Source organism: Numida meleagris, chromosome 4 (genome assembly GCF_002078875.1).
Source record: "Numida meleagris isolate 19003 breed g44 Domestic line chromosome 4, NumMel1.0, whole genome shotgun sequence".
In the NCBI taxonomy this organism is placed as follows: Eukaryota; Metazoa; Chordata; class Aves; order Galliformes; family Numididae; genus Numida; species Numida meleagris.
In genome coordinates this window covers 26,486,601-26,504,005 of record NC_034412.1, presented here as the reverse complement: position 1 = coordinate 26,504,005, position 17,405 = coordinate 26,486,601, and the positions used below count along the sequence as shown (strand labels likewise).

General features: G+C 43.0%; 1 protein-coding gene across 10 annotated transcripts in view; it reads right to left on the bottom strand.

The window, feature by feature from the left end:
* The window catches only part of FNIP2 (folliculin interacting protein 2), a 92,853-nt gene extending 77,252 nt beyond the window's left edge, over nucleotides 1-15,601 (bottom strand). Inside the window, exons 1-2 of one of the 10 annotated variants that reach the window (XM_021396690.1) lie at nucleotides 15,077-15,601; nucleotides 9,226-9,279 (exon numbers count right to left, since the gene is read on the bottom strand). In XM_021396690.1, coding sequence (XP_021252365.1) covers nucleotides 9,226-9,279; nucleotides 15,077-15,171 — 149 coding nt within the window. In that variant the 5' untranslated portion in view covers nucleotides 15,172-15,601. Of the gene's footprint in view, nucleotides 1-182; nucleotides 716-3,060; nucleotides 3,195-6,288; nucleotides 7,168-9,225; nucleotides 9,280-14,229; nucleotides 14,277-15,076 lie in introns of those variants that run through there. The other 9 variants (XM_021396697.1, XR_002438607.1, XM_021396691.1 and 6 more) reach the window with 9 other exon arrangements.

Sequence of the window (17,405 nt, the reverse complement as noted above, 5' to 3'; positions counted from 1 at the left end):
CATTATCTCCCGCCTGCAAACCAGTACTGTCTGATCCAATAATGCAGAAGGCAGCATGAAAATTAAAAAGTAGAAAAGCAATTAGAAAAGGAAGGTAAGGTTATATAACCTTAACTGAAAAGAGTCTATTATTCTTCAGAGAATGTCAAATGTCTTATATATCAACAAAGTTCCATACATACCCATTTTGCAGCAACCTGGTCACTCTGCTCACACAGCTGACACTTTGGTCTGTCAGAGATTTTATAATCCTTTCATCTAATTTGGTACAAGAAAAATCATTTCCAAGCGGTACATCGCTACTGTTTCTTGCTCTTTCTGTTTGTCTCCCTGTGCCACTTGTAGCTTTTGGTGTACCCCCACACATTTTCTTTTACTACAAGTTCTCTCCCAAAAAGCTGAAGAGATACAGCCTCAAGCAGATTTCTTTACTATATATCAACCATTAACAATGGTAATTACTAGATTTATTCCCTACACAGGAACACAATCCACTGATTTCTTGTTGGAGGAAGAGGAGGCAAAGAGATCTTCCTATATTCTACATGCCATTCATGAAGAAAGACAGCTGTAGCTACAGTACCACTGCAATTATTCCAAACAGAAGAGCAGACACGACTTCCAAGCCTCAGAAGCCATCCTCTTGCTGCTGTTAGTTTCCTACCAAGCCTGGCGCAAAGCTGCAGCAGATACAACAGCTAATATTTACTTAAACTGTGTTTGTTTCCTGGTATGTGATTAGGTAGCTGGCAATTATGTAGTCACAAGACCAAACCATATGGCCTCATAAAAAAAAGCATAGTTGCAGTGACTTGCCCTTCTGCAAGGTTGTTCCAACACTGGCTACAACACCCTGTTAATGGCTCTCATGTGAGCAAGTGTCATCTGACAACTCCTAGCAACCTCTTATAGAGCAGGAGCAAATAAGAGTCTGTCATCATCACCATATGGTTTATTGTGAGGGGGGGGTAGGGAGGGGTGGAAACCACCACCAAGAAACACTAGCTGTTCTGTAATGGTTTTACTTTCAAGGACAAATGGCATTTACACTTGGACAAGAATTTTAAAGTACTGTTTTGAAAAGCTTTTAGAAAGAAGAGAAAACAAGTTTGTCATAGATATTGTTGGTTTGTGAGAACTTACAGTCACAGGCCTATTAAAACAATTCAGTGGCAGTATTGGTGACAAATACCTAAGGAAACACTTCTGGCAAAGATGGTATAAAATTTTAAACAGACCAACGGAATTCCATACTTGGTGCAAGTTTGTGTAATTCTGCTGGAGAACTGAGTCCTCTTTCCCACCACTGCTTTTAAAAAATAAACTACATAAAATAAAAAAAAAAATCCATATAACTGCTGGTAACTCCTCTTACATAGCTTTTTTTTCCAAACAGTAGAGTTTTAGACACTTTGAGATGACAGCCAAGGAGCCCTTCTAAATTAAAAAGGGAAAATAACCTTGCTAATGGTCACCCAGAAATACAGCAGGAGCGTAAGACAAGATGTCAAAACCCAGCAGTACATGCTACCTGCTGAATAGCACAGCATCTTCCTTAAAGGCATTTTGTAAGCTCTATAAACCACAACCTCTAAACCTTGGACAAAAGACAAGCGGTCAACTAAAGCATGGTAACACTGAACATCTTGCTCAGTCACAGGAGGAAGCCTATAGCAGAGAAAAAAACTCAGTTTCAATTATAGGAGTATACACACAGCCCCCTCAGTTTTGGATGAGTGAAACAGGTGCAGTTCCAAAATATCCAATTAAATCCCAGTGTCGGAGACTAGAACTAGGACACCAAGAAGCCCCCTAAAGCTCCGTAAGTCCTCCTGTGAACTCTCCAACATTTCATCTGTACTTCTCAAATATTTGGGGAATTATGAAACAGTTTCCAAAAAATAAAAACAACAAATCTATATTTGGAAAACATCTCGAGTCTAAGGAGCAGATACTACAGAAAATTGAAGAAATCCTGTACTCCAGAAATCATCCTCTGAGAAGCAGAGTTAAATCGTTCTTCTTTTTCTAGGCAGTGTGACAGCACATCACCTGTTCTGTTTGTAGGTCATTTCCTGTCCTTCATCTCAACTCTTACACAGTTGTATAAGTGATGCCAATCCATTCCCAGTAAGGAGATCTGGGATGAGGAGGAAGAGGAAATATATATTATGGAAGTTATTAATTAAGAATTTTCTGTGTAAGTTACAGTTGTCTACTAAAATCTAAACATTGTTTTCAAATCTAATAGAATATTTGTGAAGTGACCAACCAGGTTTTGTTTTCCAAATACCTTTTGAAAATGTAGGAAAATAGAAAGCTTGCATCATACCTGCTGTTTCAGTGAGAATTTCATTTTGTGAGTCATACTTAGCAAAACTGATACACAAAAAATGCCCACAACCCAGACATTTGGGATGTGCGCCAGAATACATTTGTAAGTAAAGTGGAATCTATTTTGGATTGCCTAAATATGAATTTCCCACTTTAAGACTGTTAAATAGACTACATAGATGTATATTCCCTTCTTATCTCCCAAGACAGCATTTACCCCACACTGCTCCTCTTCTTTTCACAACCTCAGAAGGGTTGTGTCAATGCCACACCACATTCATTTTCCACAATCATTTAAAGTAGTCCTAATATGGTAAAGCACTGTTTAACCTTAGCTGAACCACCTTGTTCCAGCATGATACATAGTTACTAGTTTCACACAAGTTAGGCTGGATATATTGCATATTAGTCATGCAACAAGTGAAGGAACATGTCATTTGCAGCACTTCTCCCTCAGCTCGAGTTTTCCTGTAGAAAGAGTTGTGGTACAGTTTTCAGTATTAGCTCACTGCCCATAGATGTTGCCTTTTTTAGAAGAATAATTTTGTAGGCTACTGTATGAAAAAGAAAACAACACTGGATGTGCTTGTTTGCTGCAAACGCACAACTCCCTAACTATCTGCTTACTGACAGAGAATACACTGAATTTTTGCAAGGTTGGAATAATTTTTCACCATCTTCATTGCTAAAAAGCAGTATCATCACATACATACATAAAACACACACCTGAGAGAATCTAACAAGCAGTTCCATGCCAAGTTGAAGTCACCATAAACTGCATACATCAGCTTTTCACAACCATCAAGAACAGCCTACTAAAGCAGCGTTTCGCAACTCAGCCAACTTTCATAAGTTTGGATTCACTGTTCAGCAGCTTATCTGTAAGACAGAAGTTTGGGAGCTAGGTTTCATGCCATGTCTCAATGATAATGTTAAATACAACAAAACAAACAAACCAAAATACAGAAAGCAAAGCTCCCAAGAACAACGTGTTTGAAGTAGCACCATAAACAGCACAAGATAATGTTTTGAGTTGCCAGCCCCCAAAATACAATGTAAAAAGTGCTCAAAGGTATTGTTAGGAGGTAACTGTACCCCCAGTAGCTTTCTAGCAGCTAGGAGTTTGTCCAAATTAAATCAAATATTCTGCAGAAGTGGTTTTATAGCAGTAATCTCGATGATGGCAAAGAACCGAAGGCTCCCTTGTTCACAGAACACCCTTCGGGCTTTTTCTGCTTTATCTTTCTAAAGAAACCTCCAGGAAGCAGCTCCCAGCTGTTGCTGGAGCCAAAGCAGCCGTGCCAAGCGACAGCAGCCTGGCGAGAGCAAGCAGTGCACGTTCCAGCCCACTGCTGGGCACAGGCCGCCTGCCTCCTGCTGCCTCAGCGCCAGGTCTGGCCTAACAGCACTCACATGTCCCTTGTTCCAGCAGCACCATGTGACTGGGCCCACATCCAGGAACACTGCTACTAAATACAGACACTGCCAAGGCACGTCGGGCTGCTGCCTCAGCCAGAACACAAGATGAGTACTAGTCTCTTATCCCACCAGCTTTACTGCCTATGCTTTCGCCCTCCTCTTAACAGAGGCAGGCAGAACTGAACATTGCACATTTCAGTAAAAATTTTTGCAGTAATGCAAGGCAGAAATCTAGTATTTACAATGCTGAACCAGCTCGTGTAGCATTTCAGCACTACGCAAAAGTACAGGCTGATCTCAGAGCTACCATCTACATACGCGAGCAGGCCCGCACAGACACCACCACCACAGCTCCAGGCAGCATCCTGAGGCACAGGCTCGGTTGCCTGCTCCTTCCTCCTCTGCAAAACCCTGCTTTGTTGTTCCTTTTTCCCCTCAAGTCTCTATGCTGCTTTCAAACACCTGTTCAAAGCAGTAGTTTTAGTACATAAAAATAACAAGCTATTAAGAAACAATATTACTTATTAGAAATAAGCAAATACATGTCCATACCAACTGATACAGAGAGATATGAACAACATTGTTTGGCATTCAAAAATTCTACCAGTTTGCTGAAAAACAGAAGGGCTGCTCCAAAAATAATGCCTCCTATGTTATTATGTTGGTTCGCGATGTCGCAGGTGGCTGTTGGTGGCATGGCAGTAGAGACTAAAACTTCCTACCAATATTCCATTCCATGTTATTGCTGTGCAACAGATGGCAGCAGAGTGGCATTCTGACAAAATGGCGGCTGACACGGAAGTGCATATGAAGCAGAAGTGTGGAAATGAATTCCCCCACACGGAAGAAAATGGCACTCATTGACATTGCTGAACATGTGCAGAGACCAAACAGCGGGCGTGAGCACAATGAGGCAGTGAGCGGCGCACTTCAGCAGTGGCAGCAGTTGGTCACCTCTGCTGGTACAGACTTCCATGAGAGTGGCATGCAGGCTGTTGTTCATTGCTGTCAAAAATGTATAGCTAATGGTGGTGCCCATATTGAAAAATAGTGTTTCATAGCTGAAAATCTGCTCTATCAAATAGCATTACTGTGTTCTTTGTATCAGTTGTAGTTTCCAGGGAAAACTATGTGAGGCATTACTTTCAGAGCCATCAATACATCCTTTTGATAAGAACTCCAGTACTTGGAACTCAAGTAAATAAAAACACTTGCATGTTAAACTGAACAGAATACAGTTTAGTAACAAATTTTATCATCAAATTTACAAATAAAAAGGTCTTGTCATTTTTTGTTTGGCTAGGGTTTTTTTTTTGTTTGCTTCTTAATATCCAGCACCACAGCTTTACAATTCTAATTTTGTATTTTATTAACACCTGTGACATATAAACCTCAAGATAGCAGATGTGGCACTCCAGCAGTGCTGAGAGCTGAAGCAGCTCAATTTGATCAGCTAGCAAAACATTGCTGAGTCCTCTGTCAATAGTTACAGCAAGCTGTTGTAAGAGCAAGGTGCTTCTTAACAATTTTGGAAAATAAAAAAAGAGAATCAAGAGTTAACTGAAAAGTTAGCCTGCAGTAATGAGAGAGAATGAATTAAATAAAGTATGTTGAATACTTATAAAAACTTCCTGATTTATCCAACTGGCAGGAATGTGGGAAAGAACGCATGCAGAAAAAAACCATATGATCATCCAAAAGTTGCTATAGCATGAAGAGCAAAGTCCATCGTCTCTCTATAGATGAATGCCAGGAAATCCTGACTTAGACTGAATGAAGTGATAACACAGATGGATACAATGTCAGTTCCAGCATTTTAGTTATGGCCAAAAATATTGAGTGGCTTTTTTTTTTTGTCTTGTTGTGATCATTTGTCTATTCCATCCAAAACATTTTCCTTAACCCTCAATTGCAGATGGTACCAAAGGTAGCTTTCCAGCACCAAATCCTGAAAGTCTTGTATACATTTCTTTTTATGTTTCACTACAGAGGAAAGAAGCCACGTCTTAGAACTCTGTACAAGTTCAGGGTAGTTACATCACTCATAATACAGAACCTTCTCAATGAAATAAGAGAGACAAAAACCAAACAAACCACAGTTTAGCCACAGCCTGGCATGGCAAATGCAGCCTTACTCCAAGACACTATGCAAGAGACTTATGTTTTGTTTACTATACCAATTGCATAGGATTTTGAATGTATAAATAGTCATTAAGTTATGAAATAACCTCTTTCTTAAAGTAGGTCAACCACCTTAACTATTCACATAGATTCCCAAACGTTTTATCCAATATAATGGTATTATATTAAAAGTTTATGCAGTCAGGTTTGTAAGTACGAGTTGCTTGTGCCCAGAAACATGCTAAAAGAGTGTCTGTCAATCATGACATATATAGACCAAAAGCAAAAAAAAACACAGAAAAAAGCCAGGTGTAACCTTGCTGTGCAACAGGAACATGTTTCACACATTTGGTAATAGAAACAATCAAAAACTTCTAAAATGACAGCAAAGTTACGTAGCAATTGTCTACTTACCGAAACCAGAAACCGCTCTCCTTGTGATCTGGTAAGGATTGGTCAAGGTCCTTCAGTGATTCCCAGTGAAACACTGCATAAGCAAGTACTCTATAATAGACATAACTTTCTCCTGAGATTAAACCTACAAGAGCAGGCTCATAAGAAACCTTCTTAACCACTATGGATTCAGGACAACTTAATTAAAAAACAAACAGAATTCTCACTTCCTTTTCCAGTCAAAACAGGGCCAGGACTCAGACAAAGATTAGGCAGATGCAGTGTCAGTTGTGTACAAAGGTTTGCAGAGGTGACTGACAAAAAAAACCCAAACCAACAATTGCTCATATCCATTATGAGATCCAACATTCTCTTCCCATTCTCCACTCCACTGCTGATCTAGCCCTGGACTCATTGTCCAGTCCAGCTACATGTAGCCATTTCATGAAGTTACCAGGTGCCACTGTTAAATGACAAAAAAGCCTAGATTTAGATACTCATTCTTGTATCTCCATTCAAAACTACTCCCAAACATATTTGTGGCTGTAAAACTGCTCGTAGGGACTTCTGAACAAAAGCATTATAGTACATGAACTGAACATTTCTGTACTGAACAGTAATTTAATCCATGGTGTCTTACATTCTCAAGTCTCTGAAATACTGAAGTCATCAGGTGTTATTCACTCACTCTCAAACTTGGAATTCCATGTGAAACTGTGTAGTGATCAGTAAGTACAGACAGATGTTATAAATGGTATCCTGGCAGAGAGGGTTAATTTTTCCAACTCTTTAGTTGCTATTCAGAAAAGCTATTCAGAAACTCATTTAATAGGTGTGTTATGGTTTTGTGATTTTTTGTTGTCGGTATTCCACATCATTACATCATGTAAGGTACGGGCAGTTAAAGAGTTAATTCCCTGGTTACTGCAAACTACCTTTTTTGGTGTGGCCCTCTGAGGGGGAGGGGAGGAGGTGCACTCCCCAGGGGTCTTTGCGTTAGAGGGGGTGGTGAAGCCGCGTGGGAGATGCGGGGTCTGTTCCTTCCTGCCCGGCGGAGAAAGCACGTGGTCCTCCTGCAGTTTACTGTGTAAGATTTTCAGCCTGTAAACTCTCTATTATAATTCTACTAGCCTCATTTTGATATATTTAGTAAAGTTGGTTGTTCCTCCTCAGATTGGTGCCGCTGTTTTTTTTTTTGTTTTTTTTTTTTTTTCCCCCCTTTCTTTTTCCCCTCTTCCCTTTGTCTTCCCAGGTTGCGGCTCCGCGGCTTCTCTGCCGCTTTAGCCACCGGACCGCCCGGGGGCTGGCCCTTATCGCCGGCAATTTTTTTTTTCTTTCCTTCCTCTTTTCTCGTTTTTTTTTTTTTTTTTTCTTTCGGGCCTGTTCCCCTTGTCACGGACGCAGACCCTTAGATAATACCGTGACATAGGTGGTAAGCCAGAAGCTGGCACTCCTGAATCCGTTTCAGCTTGGCTACCACGTGAGAGCAACCTTCCTCCACGCTAAAAGCCAACATCCAGTAAGGGCTCTGATGCACGTCACCACAGCTATCTGCCAAGTGAACCAAAGTGGCTACCAATTCCCAGGTCTTTATTGCAGTCATCTCAACACAGTTGAGGACCAGAACGTATGAGCCCTTGACAGCCATTTCTGCTGGAAGTCTGATAGCTTAACACAAACTGCTGCAGGAGATGGGTATATCACCAACCTTTACATGGACAGTACTGAGAAGGGCTCCAACGCTCTCCACACTATCAACACTGCTGTGGAAGTGGTAAGTATCCAGTGAATAACTCTAGCATGGGAGAAGGTGACATCATCCCACACCACTGCAGTCCATTTGCCAAAAGCAGACCCTTAACACACAGACTGAACTGTGCTGCTGCACAGCTGGACAAAACCACACCTAACTCCCTTCTTCCTTGTGCCTGCACAAGAGGTTACCAACCTTCCTTCCTGGAAGCTGAACAGGTCACTGCCCACATCGTTTAACAAGGCATGACATAAAAGAAATAAAAGGCCCATCAGCTTTCCAATGGAGCAGAGCATTAAAAATGAAGATTTTAGATGGTCATTTTGTGGGAAAGGCAAGGAAAGATGGCAGATACAAGCACTCCATTCATTAACAGTTGAATGAGTTAATATGGCCACACACAGAAACAAAGAAAACAGTCCACTGTGTGACCACAAGCTCATTCACAAGTTGCAGATTTTGAAAAATTTCTGTAACTTTCTTTTTACAGTATTTAATACGATGTTGTAATGTCAGTGCTGTATGTCCTGCCTGGTCCGGAAGCGATCCACTTTTAAGTGAAAGAACCTACTCCGAAACTGTTTAATACATACTTCTAAGTCAATCTCCTGAGGGCTTCCTTCAAAAGATATTAACTAGTGCACTCTGCTCAAATTTCCTGTGCTCCTGAAGTTTTGCATTCACATACTCAGTCCCTCAAGTCAAGCAACTTCAGTTGTCAAGTAACATTCAGATTCACAACTCAGTGCAAAGACTTTGTACAGAAATTCAAAGCACCAAATCTGTTCAAGCCACTGTTTTCTTTCATAAGTCAGCAGGCTTAATGCTAGTAAAAGCTAGGAGTTATGTAAGAAATTGACTTCATGATAAAATATACTGTAGTAAAACATTCAGAATTCTAATTGGAAAGTGCTAATATCCAACTCAGCCCTTAGCACCTCTATTAGACAAGTAAATAAATATTGACAATTTGTTCACATAATACAGCTAATTTCATTTGCACATCTGAAACTTCCCTGAGTACCTCGGAGGAGAAAAATTGAACCACATGACACGTAGGTAAGAACACACTGCAGAGGAAGCTCCATACTGATTCAGTAACTGCATGACGTACATGAAGCTCAAGTTTCATTTCAGCACAATTCATGGAAAGAAAATCATGAGTCAGTTTTAACAGCAGTAAATGTTATTTAAAACTCTCATACCTATTAATTACTGCAATTCTAACTACCTCCCCACCATCCAGGATGTATGTTGACCTGCAAAACAGAAATATTTTGGCTGTAGTCAGTGCTTGCCGTAATCAGGTCTAGAAAGACACATCCATAACAAAACCCCCTAACAAAACCCAGCCCCCTCGGTGCCTCAGAAGGATGCTTCACCTTACAGTCTGTGTTAAAGCTTGTCTTGTAACCTCAATCTTGTATATAAAGCATGACACTGCTACAAATGTTTGCACAGCTGATGCATGCAAATAGGGCAAATGGAGCATCGGAAGAAAGGCAGTGAGAACTGTCAGCGTAAGGAGAAAGTCAAATGGAGAAGAACCTGAGCATGAAGGTTAAGAAAACTTGGAGATAGAGCACACACAGAAGTGGTTCACAACAGGCAAACATAGTGAATCACCATGTCCAGGCTGGTTAGCCAGATCAGTGGTAATCAGATAATTCATCGCAAAAAAGTGCTTGCAAAGGGTCAGACCAGCCACGTTTGGTGACTTCACACACAAAATGCCTGATTCGAAGTCCTCCTTTTCTCGCATACTGCCTTACAGAGCTGCAAGTGTATCCATGAGAATCCTCACATGGCAAAGAGTGATAATTAGGATAGCATAAGAACATTCTTCTTACAGAACTTTGTCCAAGTTTGTCAATACGATGCCGCTTTCCTAATCAAGGGTGCCCTTAGTAGAACAAACTGTTGGCAAATATGGAACAGAAGATGCAGCTCTAAAGCTGTGTTTTTCGTTCAGGAGCCATCCCTGAATGCTGCTCAAATGCAAAGCAGATTACAGATGAAAGCTAATGATTGTCATCATCACAGGGAATACCTAGAGGAACTGGTACATTGCTGACACTTGTAGCACACACAGCCACTACTAACCCAAGGAATTCTCCTCAGAAGTTCAGTAACACTGAAGCTATTCAGAAGTACCAGAACCAGAGATACACTGCTTTTGTGGAAACAATTACTCCACTTGCTGGCCCACCTGACCCCAGCTATTTTGTCACATTTGTTCTCACTGGGCTTTCAGTGGGCTGTCACTGCCCAGATCAAAATCCGAATGAAAAGCCACTACTACAGATGAGAACACATACAACATCAAAGTAGGATAACTTGACAAGAATGTCATAGTCGCCAGTTAAATCTCTGCCATCTTCCATTCCTCTCAACTCTTAATAAAGCTTTATTGTTACTTCAACAGAGTTTACTGAAGAGTCTAATGAAGCCCACCTACACCACTTCTTTTGTTTCTCTAGGAATTCAGTTTCTGTGAGCGAATGTCCAATTTTCTGCTGAGCATGTTATGTGGCAGAGCACTCACCTATGCAGCCTTAGACATGGGAAGAGCGGAAGTGCCCTAAGAATCATGCCCCAAGCACCTAGTAACCAACAGCACGCCAATTTCAGAGTCAAGCATGTAGGAAACAAACAGTTATGCCACACAGTTAAGTTACCTGTAAATCAGAAGTAAGATAACCCACTGGTAAAACCAATTTGTTCAGTCAGGCAAAAACATGTCTTTTTATGGAAGTAAATGAAATGATCAAGGTACATTCATCTCTCTCAATGTCATCTGTGGTGTAAAAAGAAAACAACAACAAAAAAACAGAAATACCACATAGTTTCTTCTTGCAGCCTTAAGAGAGAACAAGAGCTAGTACCAGAGAAAAGCCAGAGGAAACCAAGAGGTTGTTCTGCAACAGAAGCCTCTGGTGGAAGGGAAAGCCAAACAGCATTAAGAGGGAGAATAGCCTTGGTTCCTGCAAAGCTCAAAAGCCAGAGGACTTGGGTCTTGTTTGTTTTCCTTCACAACAGCCCCAGGCTGGAAGCGTGGTTTCCATGTGAAAGACCAAAAGACCGTACTTTCAATCACTTCCTCACTAAGCTGCTTCTTGAGTGAGACTGCTCACAATAAATCTCCTTCTGCAGAGCTCACCCCTTAGCTCTCATTACCCAGGAGGGGCCAACCCAGAACAGAGGCATAACGCTGCACCTTAAGGCTCACCTTCAGCCATCAGCAAAGAGGTACAAGGCCAGGACTTGCTTTAAACCTTCCCACACCCATGCTCAGCTCCGGCCCTGGGCTGCATCTCCTTTCCAATAGGACAGGGATTTTTATTTCCCCCCCCCCCCAAATACTTTTTTATTTTAAGGGCTCACAACCAGATCTTTAGTGATATTTCCATTTATAAAGATATACATGTGTGCTCAGTATCTTTACTGCTGCATGGACATCTACGAAGCTGCAAGAAGCTTAAGAGAAACCTAATTAGGCTACAGGAATTTACTGAGGAGTGTTTCATTTTAACAAAAATATAACAAACTGACATGGTGAGCATATGCAAAGCTCACTGCCGCTTTATTTCCTTTTTCAGAGGGAACATTGCTAGGCTGGTAATACATGCTGTGAAATAATGCCTAGTGAGTAGGATCTCACTGATCATTTCAGCGCTATGACCAAAGGAATTATTAATATCAACTGCCAGACAAATGATCTCATCTACCAACACTAACAAACTGTTACCAGATAGATATCCTGCAGCTACAACATGACATCCGTTCCATTATAAGCACCAGAAGGAGAAGCTGATATTTAAAGCTGAAGTCAGAGCCTGTTTGCAAGTTTCAAACCCAGCTGAAATAACACTTTTTTAAATAGAATCCATGTAAAACAAAATTATTGCCTATTTTGTATTGTTTCTTCACAAAACATACAAAATAAATCTTATCAGAGGTTGCAGCACAAAAATTACATATTTTCCAGTGAGAGAGCAGTCTTTCAAGAACTCCAGTACACGTCCTCTCATTTTTATATCCCTGGATACAGGTGCTTCACAAATAAAAACAGCAACAAACCACATTAATAAATTATGAAATTAGTGTGAAACCTTAGCCCTCTGCTTAAAAGATAACTTCAATCTTTCGTGTTTAAAAGTACAGCAAAACACTGCTGTGCAGTCTCGTGCCAGAGTCAAGCAAAAACAACTATAAACTGCTGTAAGCTAAAGTACAAGCTATCCACAATAGTTAATTTTCTTAAAGCCACCCAATATCAACACTCAAACACATGTTTAGCCCTTGAGACATTCTAGACTTGACATAAACTTTGTGGTTATTAAATTAAAAATTCTAGGGGAGGAGGATGCTTTGTGTCTGCTGTAATAGCTGCTATTCTGCTGAGCACACGAACCTGGTAGCACTCCAAATCAGTGCAAACTACTCTAAATCTAGGAAGGGAAGTAACATTTGATAAGCAAATAAGAAATATATATATACACACGTAGATTTTTTTTCTTAGGGGAAGCAAAAAACAGTAGTAATAAAAAACAGAAGCTGAAGATTTGTGTACAAAACTTCTCAGAACAAATACAACATCATGTCACGAGTACCCATCTGCTCCCCAGCTGCTTTTTTTTTAATTATTATCTTTTTTAAAGAGAAATAAGATATTCTGCAGTTCTAAGTACTACCCTTCTACCACCTTGTAGTCCCATTATTCTGAAGGGTGGTGCAGGCCAGTAGAAAGTCTTGCTATCCTAACAGCACTTAATTAAAGCCTACACCTTGTGTTTACTTCCTTCTCACCCAGCAGGTAAGGGCTGTGTCTCCATCAGCATGTAGCACAGCCCAGCAGGACAAGATCCACAGAGAGCAATAAAATAATTGGTGCTAAGGACCTGACACCCACACTGTGCATGTTGTGAGGTTTTATGTTTCGGCAGCTGTAGCCTGCTCCAAGGAGTGAACGCTCTGTGGCTGGGCATTCAGTGGTTGGAGCACTTCCTAATTTCATTCAACCCAACAGGAATCCAGTTTGCACACTGAAGCCACTTGGCTATGGGAGCCAAAGTTCTGTAAGCGGAGAGAATTGAGAGGATTTCTTTAAAAGAGCGCTCCTGGTCCAAATTAAGACGTTAATGCTCCTGCAGCCAAGAACCATTTCATGTGGCTCAATATTCAGCTATAGGCACCATGGCTCTTTTCTTCTACGAGACTGGGACAGCTCATCCTGGTAAGAAGCATCTATGACAGCTTGCTTTTCTCTCCAGAACCAAAGAGAGGAAGCAACTCTGATGCTCAGACGAGTTTTATTAGATCCAGTGAAAGGAGAGGGGGACAACAGAACAAGCACAAGCAGTACTTATCATGGGCAGTCTCAAGTCTGGCCCTCCACAACACAGCTCCTCCTGCTTTTCCTTGGAACACTATAAAATGCAAAGCTTACTAGTGACATATTGAGGGGAAAAAAAAAAATCAAATCAGATAAACTTGGGGGAGCCATTATCTACACGAGTCATTTTCAGCAAGTCTGTTACTGCTTTGGGTGAGGGGCATGCATGAAGAGACTCAGGCTTTCAAGAGTTCTGTAACAATCCAAGGTCCAAAGATACAGACGATCACTGGTCTCAGAGGACTGTTTAAGAAGTCTATATTCAGCAAGACAGATACCAAATGTGGAATGATCTTATTAGCTAATAAAAATTGCTAAAGTCCTATTGCTAAAAATATAGGCTTGCCATTAGACCATAAAGCGATCCTGCCACTCTGCCTCTAACAGTGACCAGCTCAATATGCTCAATAAAGAAGCTACCAAAGGATTAAGACTCCATTTCTACTTCCAACCATGTATCACCATTCAGTCAAATTATTGTTCAACAGAAAGCCTAATTAAAATGTTGCTTCTAAGACCCACTGAATACGCTCCTCCAGGCCACCAAAAGATCACTGGAAAAAAAGAAAATATCGCAGCACATTTGGAAGTTATGAGGAAGAATTTTAATGCAATATTAACAAGCAAAAAATAAAAGCCACCCCCCAAAAAACCTCTAAGATGCCAAAACCTAATCAGATAGTAAAGGAGGAGAGGAATAAGAAATAAAGTGTGATGAGTGCCTAAAACAGTATTTTAATTACGACCATTTTTATTTTAAGTGCCATGCCACTTAAACACTACTGAAACTGAAAATTAGCGTGGAATATCTTACCTAGTGAATAGGAAAAAGAAATATATAGGCCCAAATCTCACATGATACTGCAAAAAGAAGAAACATGGATTTTAACAGGGGATACACTACGCAGGGAATCTGCCTCGTGGAGGTCCTCGATGAATACAAGAGAAGGAACAGAGCGTTAGTCTCTGACACAATGCACTAGGTAAGATTGCATGGATGGAGCAAAACAACAGGTTTGGTGTGGGAAATATGCTTTCTTTCAATTGAGAAATTTGATTATACCTTTTGTGCTACAAATAGTAAGCAGCGAGCACAATGCACAGGCTTTACAGCTGCCCCAGATACTCCAGCCCTGCTGCCTAACAGGAACGCAGTACTAATGCCCTGGCCAAAGGAATTACCTTACAACCCAGACACCCTAACGTGTTAATGTTGCTACGTTTTACACCACAGTCGTGCCAACTGGGCCATGCACCCGGCCACGAGGTCCACCTCTGGAGCCCTTACTGCCCGGTGGGTGGGAACTCTCCGGCACTCGGAGCCCAGAGTTATTTCAGCTCCCTCTCAGCATTCTCAGCGCTGGAACCCAGGCTGCCCGGGTACCCCGGTATGCGTTGTGTGATCACAAGGCCGGGCGGCTCGTGCCGAACCGAAAGACGGGCGCAGAGCTTACACGCGTGATGCGGCAGCCACCGCGCTGCCCAGGGCCGGGCGGGTCTCGTGAGCAGAACAGATACTGGAAGCGACAAAGCTCTGCCCGAGCAGCGCGCTGCCGCCAAAGGGCAGGTTGCCGGCCGGGTCGGGACGTGGCTGGGAGGCCGGCGGCGCGCAGCACCCCGCGGAACCCCGTCCTGCCGTGCTCCCCGTGCCCGCCGCTCACCTGAAAGCCGGCCCCTCCCCGGGAGCACGGCCGCTGGGGGCCGTCGCGCCGCCGCCCCTTTTGTTGAAGAGCTTCTGCAGCAGAGTGGGGGCCATGCCGCCGCGCCGGTGGCCCCTCGCCAAGCGCTTCAGTTCGCGGTGGGCGGCGGCGGCCGCGGCTTCATTCCCACGGCCGCGGAGCCGCCCAGCATCGCGCGGAAGAGGCCAGGACCGCCCACTCCCGCCCAACGATCCGACCGCCCGGCGGGGACGCGGACACCGAAGCACCGCGCCCCTCGGACGGCTCTCATTGGCTAGGCGCCGCGCCAGGCCCCGCCCCCGGCACCGGTAGCCAGCCTTAAAGGGACACGAGCCCTGAGCCAGTATGGGTGCGAGTAGCGCACATGGGTGGGGCAATGCACGTAAATTACACTTACTTTATGTACTCGTGGCAATATTCATGGGCATATATATATATATATAATGTGCATCTTATAGTACATCTCTGTGCATGTAGACACGTGAATACATTTCTGTATATATGCCTTAACTTATAACCCAAATATCCAAATGCCATTCTGATGTTACTACGTTTGTGTTCATTTAATCTGGCTGGCTTCATAGCATTGCAGAAAATCCCATCGAGTGCAACCCTTGGCTCCACCTCAAACACCCAATATTCCAATCCTGTGTGTGAGAGAGGTATCCAAATGCTGCTTGAACTCTGACAGCACAGGACCGTGCCCTCTGCCCTGGGCAGCCTGTTCTATGCCCACAGCCCTCTGGTGCAGAACCCTTCCCTAACCCCCAGCTGCCCCTCCCCAGACACAGCTCCATGCCGTTCCCTCGGGCCCTGTCACTGTCACTGAGAGCAGAGCTCAGTGCTGCCTCACTGCTCCCTGCAAGGAGCTGCAGCCGCCATCAGTCCTCCCCTCAGCTCCTCTGCTCTGGGCTGAATCCAGATCCCAGAGGGACCTCAGATGCTCCTCATACGTCTTGCCCTCCAGAGCCTTCACCACCTCTGGGAGCCCTCCTTTGGATGCTCTCTGATAGCTTTATGTGTGGCCTTGTCCACCAGCAGGAACCCATGTCCACCCAGCCACCAAGAGAACATAAATCTGAATGCTTGCCTTTTACCAGCTAGGCATTGGCAAACAAAGCAGAATCCCACTCTTCTTCGGGAAATGAGGAGATGGGACATGGAGAATGGCAAGGCAGATGTAGGGCCATCACAACACCTGACACCAACTTGACATCCAGCAGTGTCAGAAGACACAGACAAGCTGCATCTTGGAGCCAGCTTTCCAGTGTCAGGAGCAGCTGATATACCTTTAAAATAAAAGTCAGGAGATGACAACCTGCTGGCCTCATCAGGTCTTCCTTCTGAAACATGGGGCTGAATCTGGAAAATGCTCAGCTGACCTCATTGGAAGGCCTGTTCCCAGAAGGGATCACCATTCTGAAGGTTCTCAGCTGCTTTATCCATAACACTGAACACCCAGTGTACTGCTTTTGAGTATTCATTTCCACCACCATCACCGGCTGCACCCAGTCATTGCAGCCAGTCCAATCCATCAAAAAAAGGACATAAATGTGAGGGCATAGTGCTGGCAGTGCCCTGCAAGGGAGTGAGCAGCAGGATGCAGCTGTATAAGATGACAGCCGTCGTGGCTGACAGAGTAGGCAATGTCAGTGAGTTGCTGGGCACCCAGATCCAGAAATAAACACTGCACTGTAATTCTCACAGAACTGTCCAGAGAAACTTCAAGTTGCAAGTGTTGTGGCTGCCACCACATCAAGTGGGGCTGCGTCAAGCGGTGGTGGCCAGTGAGGGAAGAACCGCAGGTAAACCAGTTGGCTTAGAGAGCCCAAAGCCCACATTATGAACACTTCACAGGGTTTTATTTTGGACTGGTTGTAGGCTGGTCCTGTGGGCAGAATGATTGGCAGTGGCTGGGGCACACTGAATGCATTTCTGCAAAAAAAAACGCCTGGTTTAGTTTCATCTGAAAATAACTTTCATAGTCTGTATGTATTATCCCATCCCAAATAGAGTTTGGCTGTAAAGGACACCTGGCAAAGAAAATGCAGTGACTTTTCACTATCCCAGGAGTGCAAAATATGAGCAGATGTAAAGAAAAATGCCACACTATCTGTCAAACAAAGAGCATTTACAGCAAGATAGTGCTTCTACAGCCCTCACTCTCCTTATCCTTTTCACCAAATGAAAATATGGCATAGGAGAATCAAAATCTCATTTATAATATCTCCTAAAGGTCAGAGAGAACAGAGAAACACACTGTAATTGATGAAACTCAGGTCAGAAAAGGAGATAGATTCTTGAAGGTAGA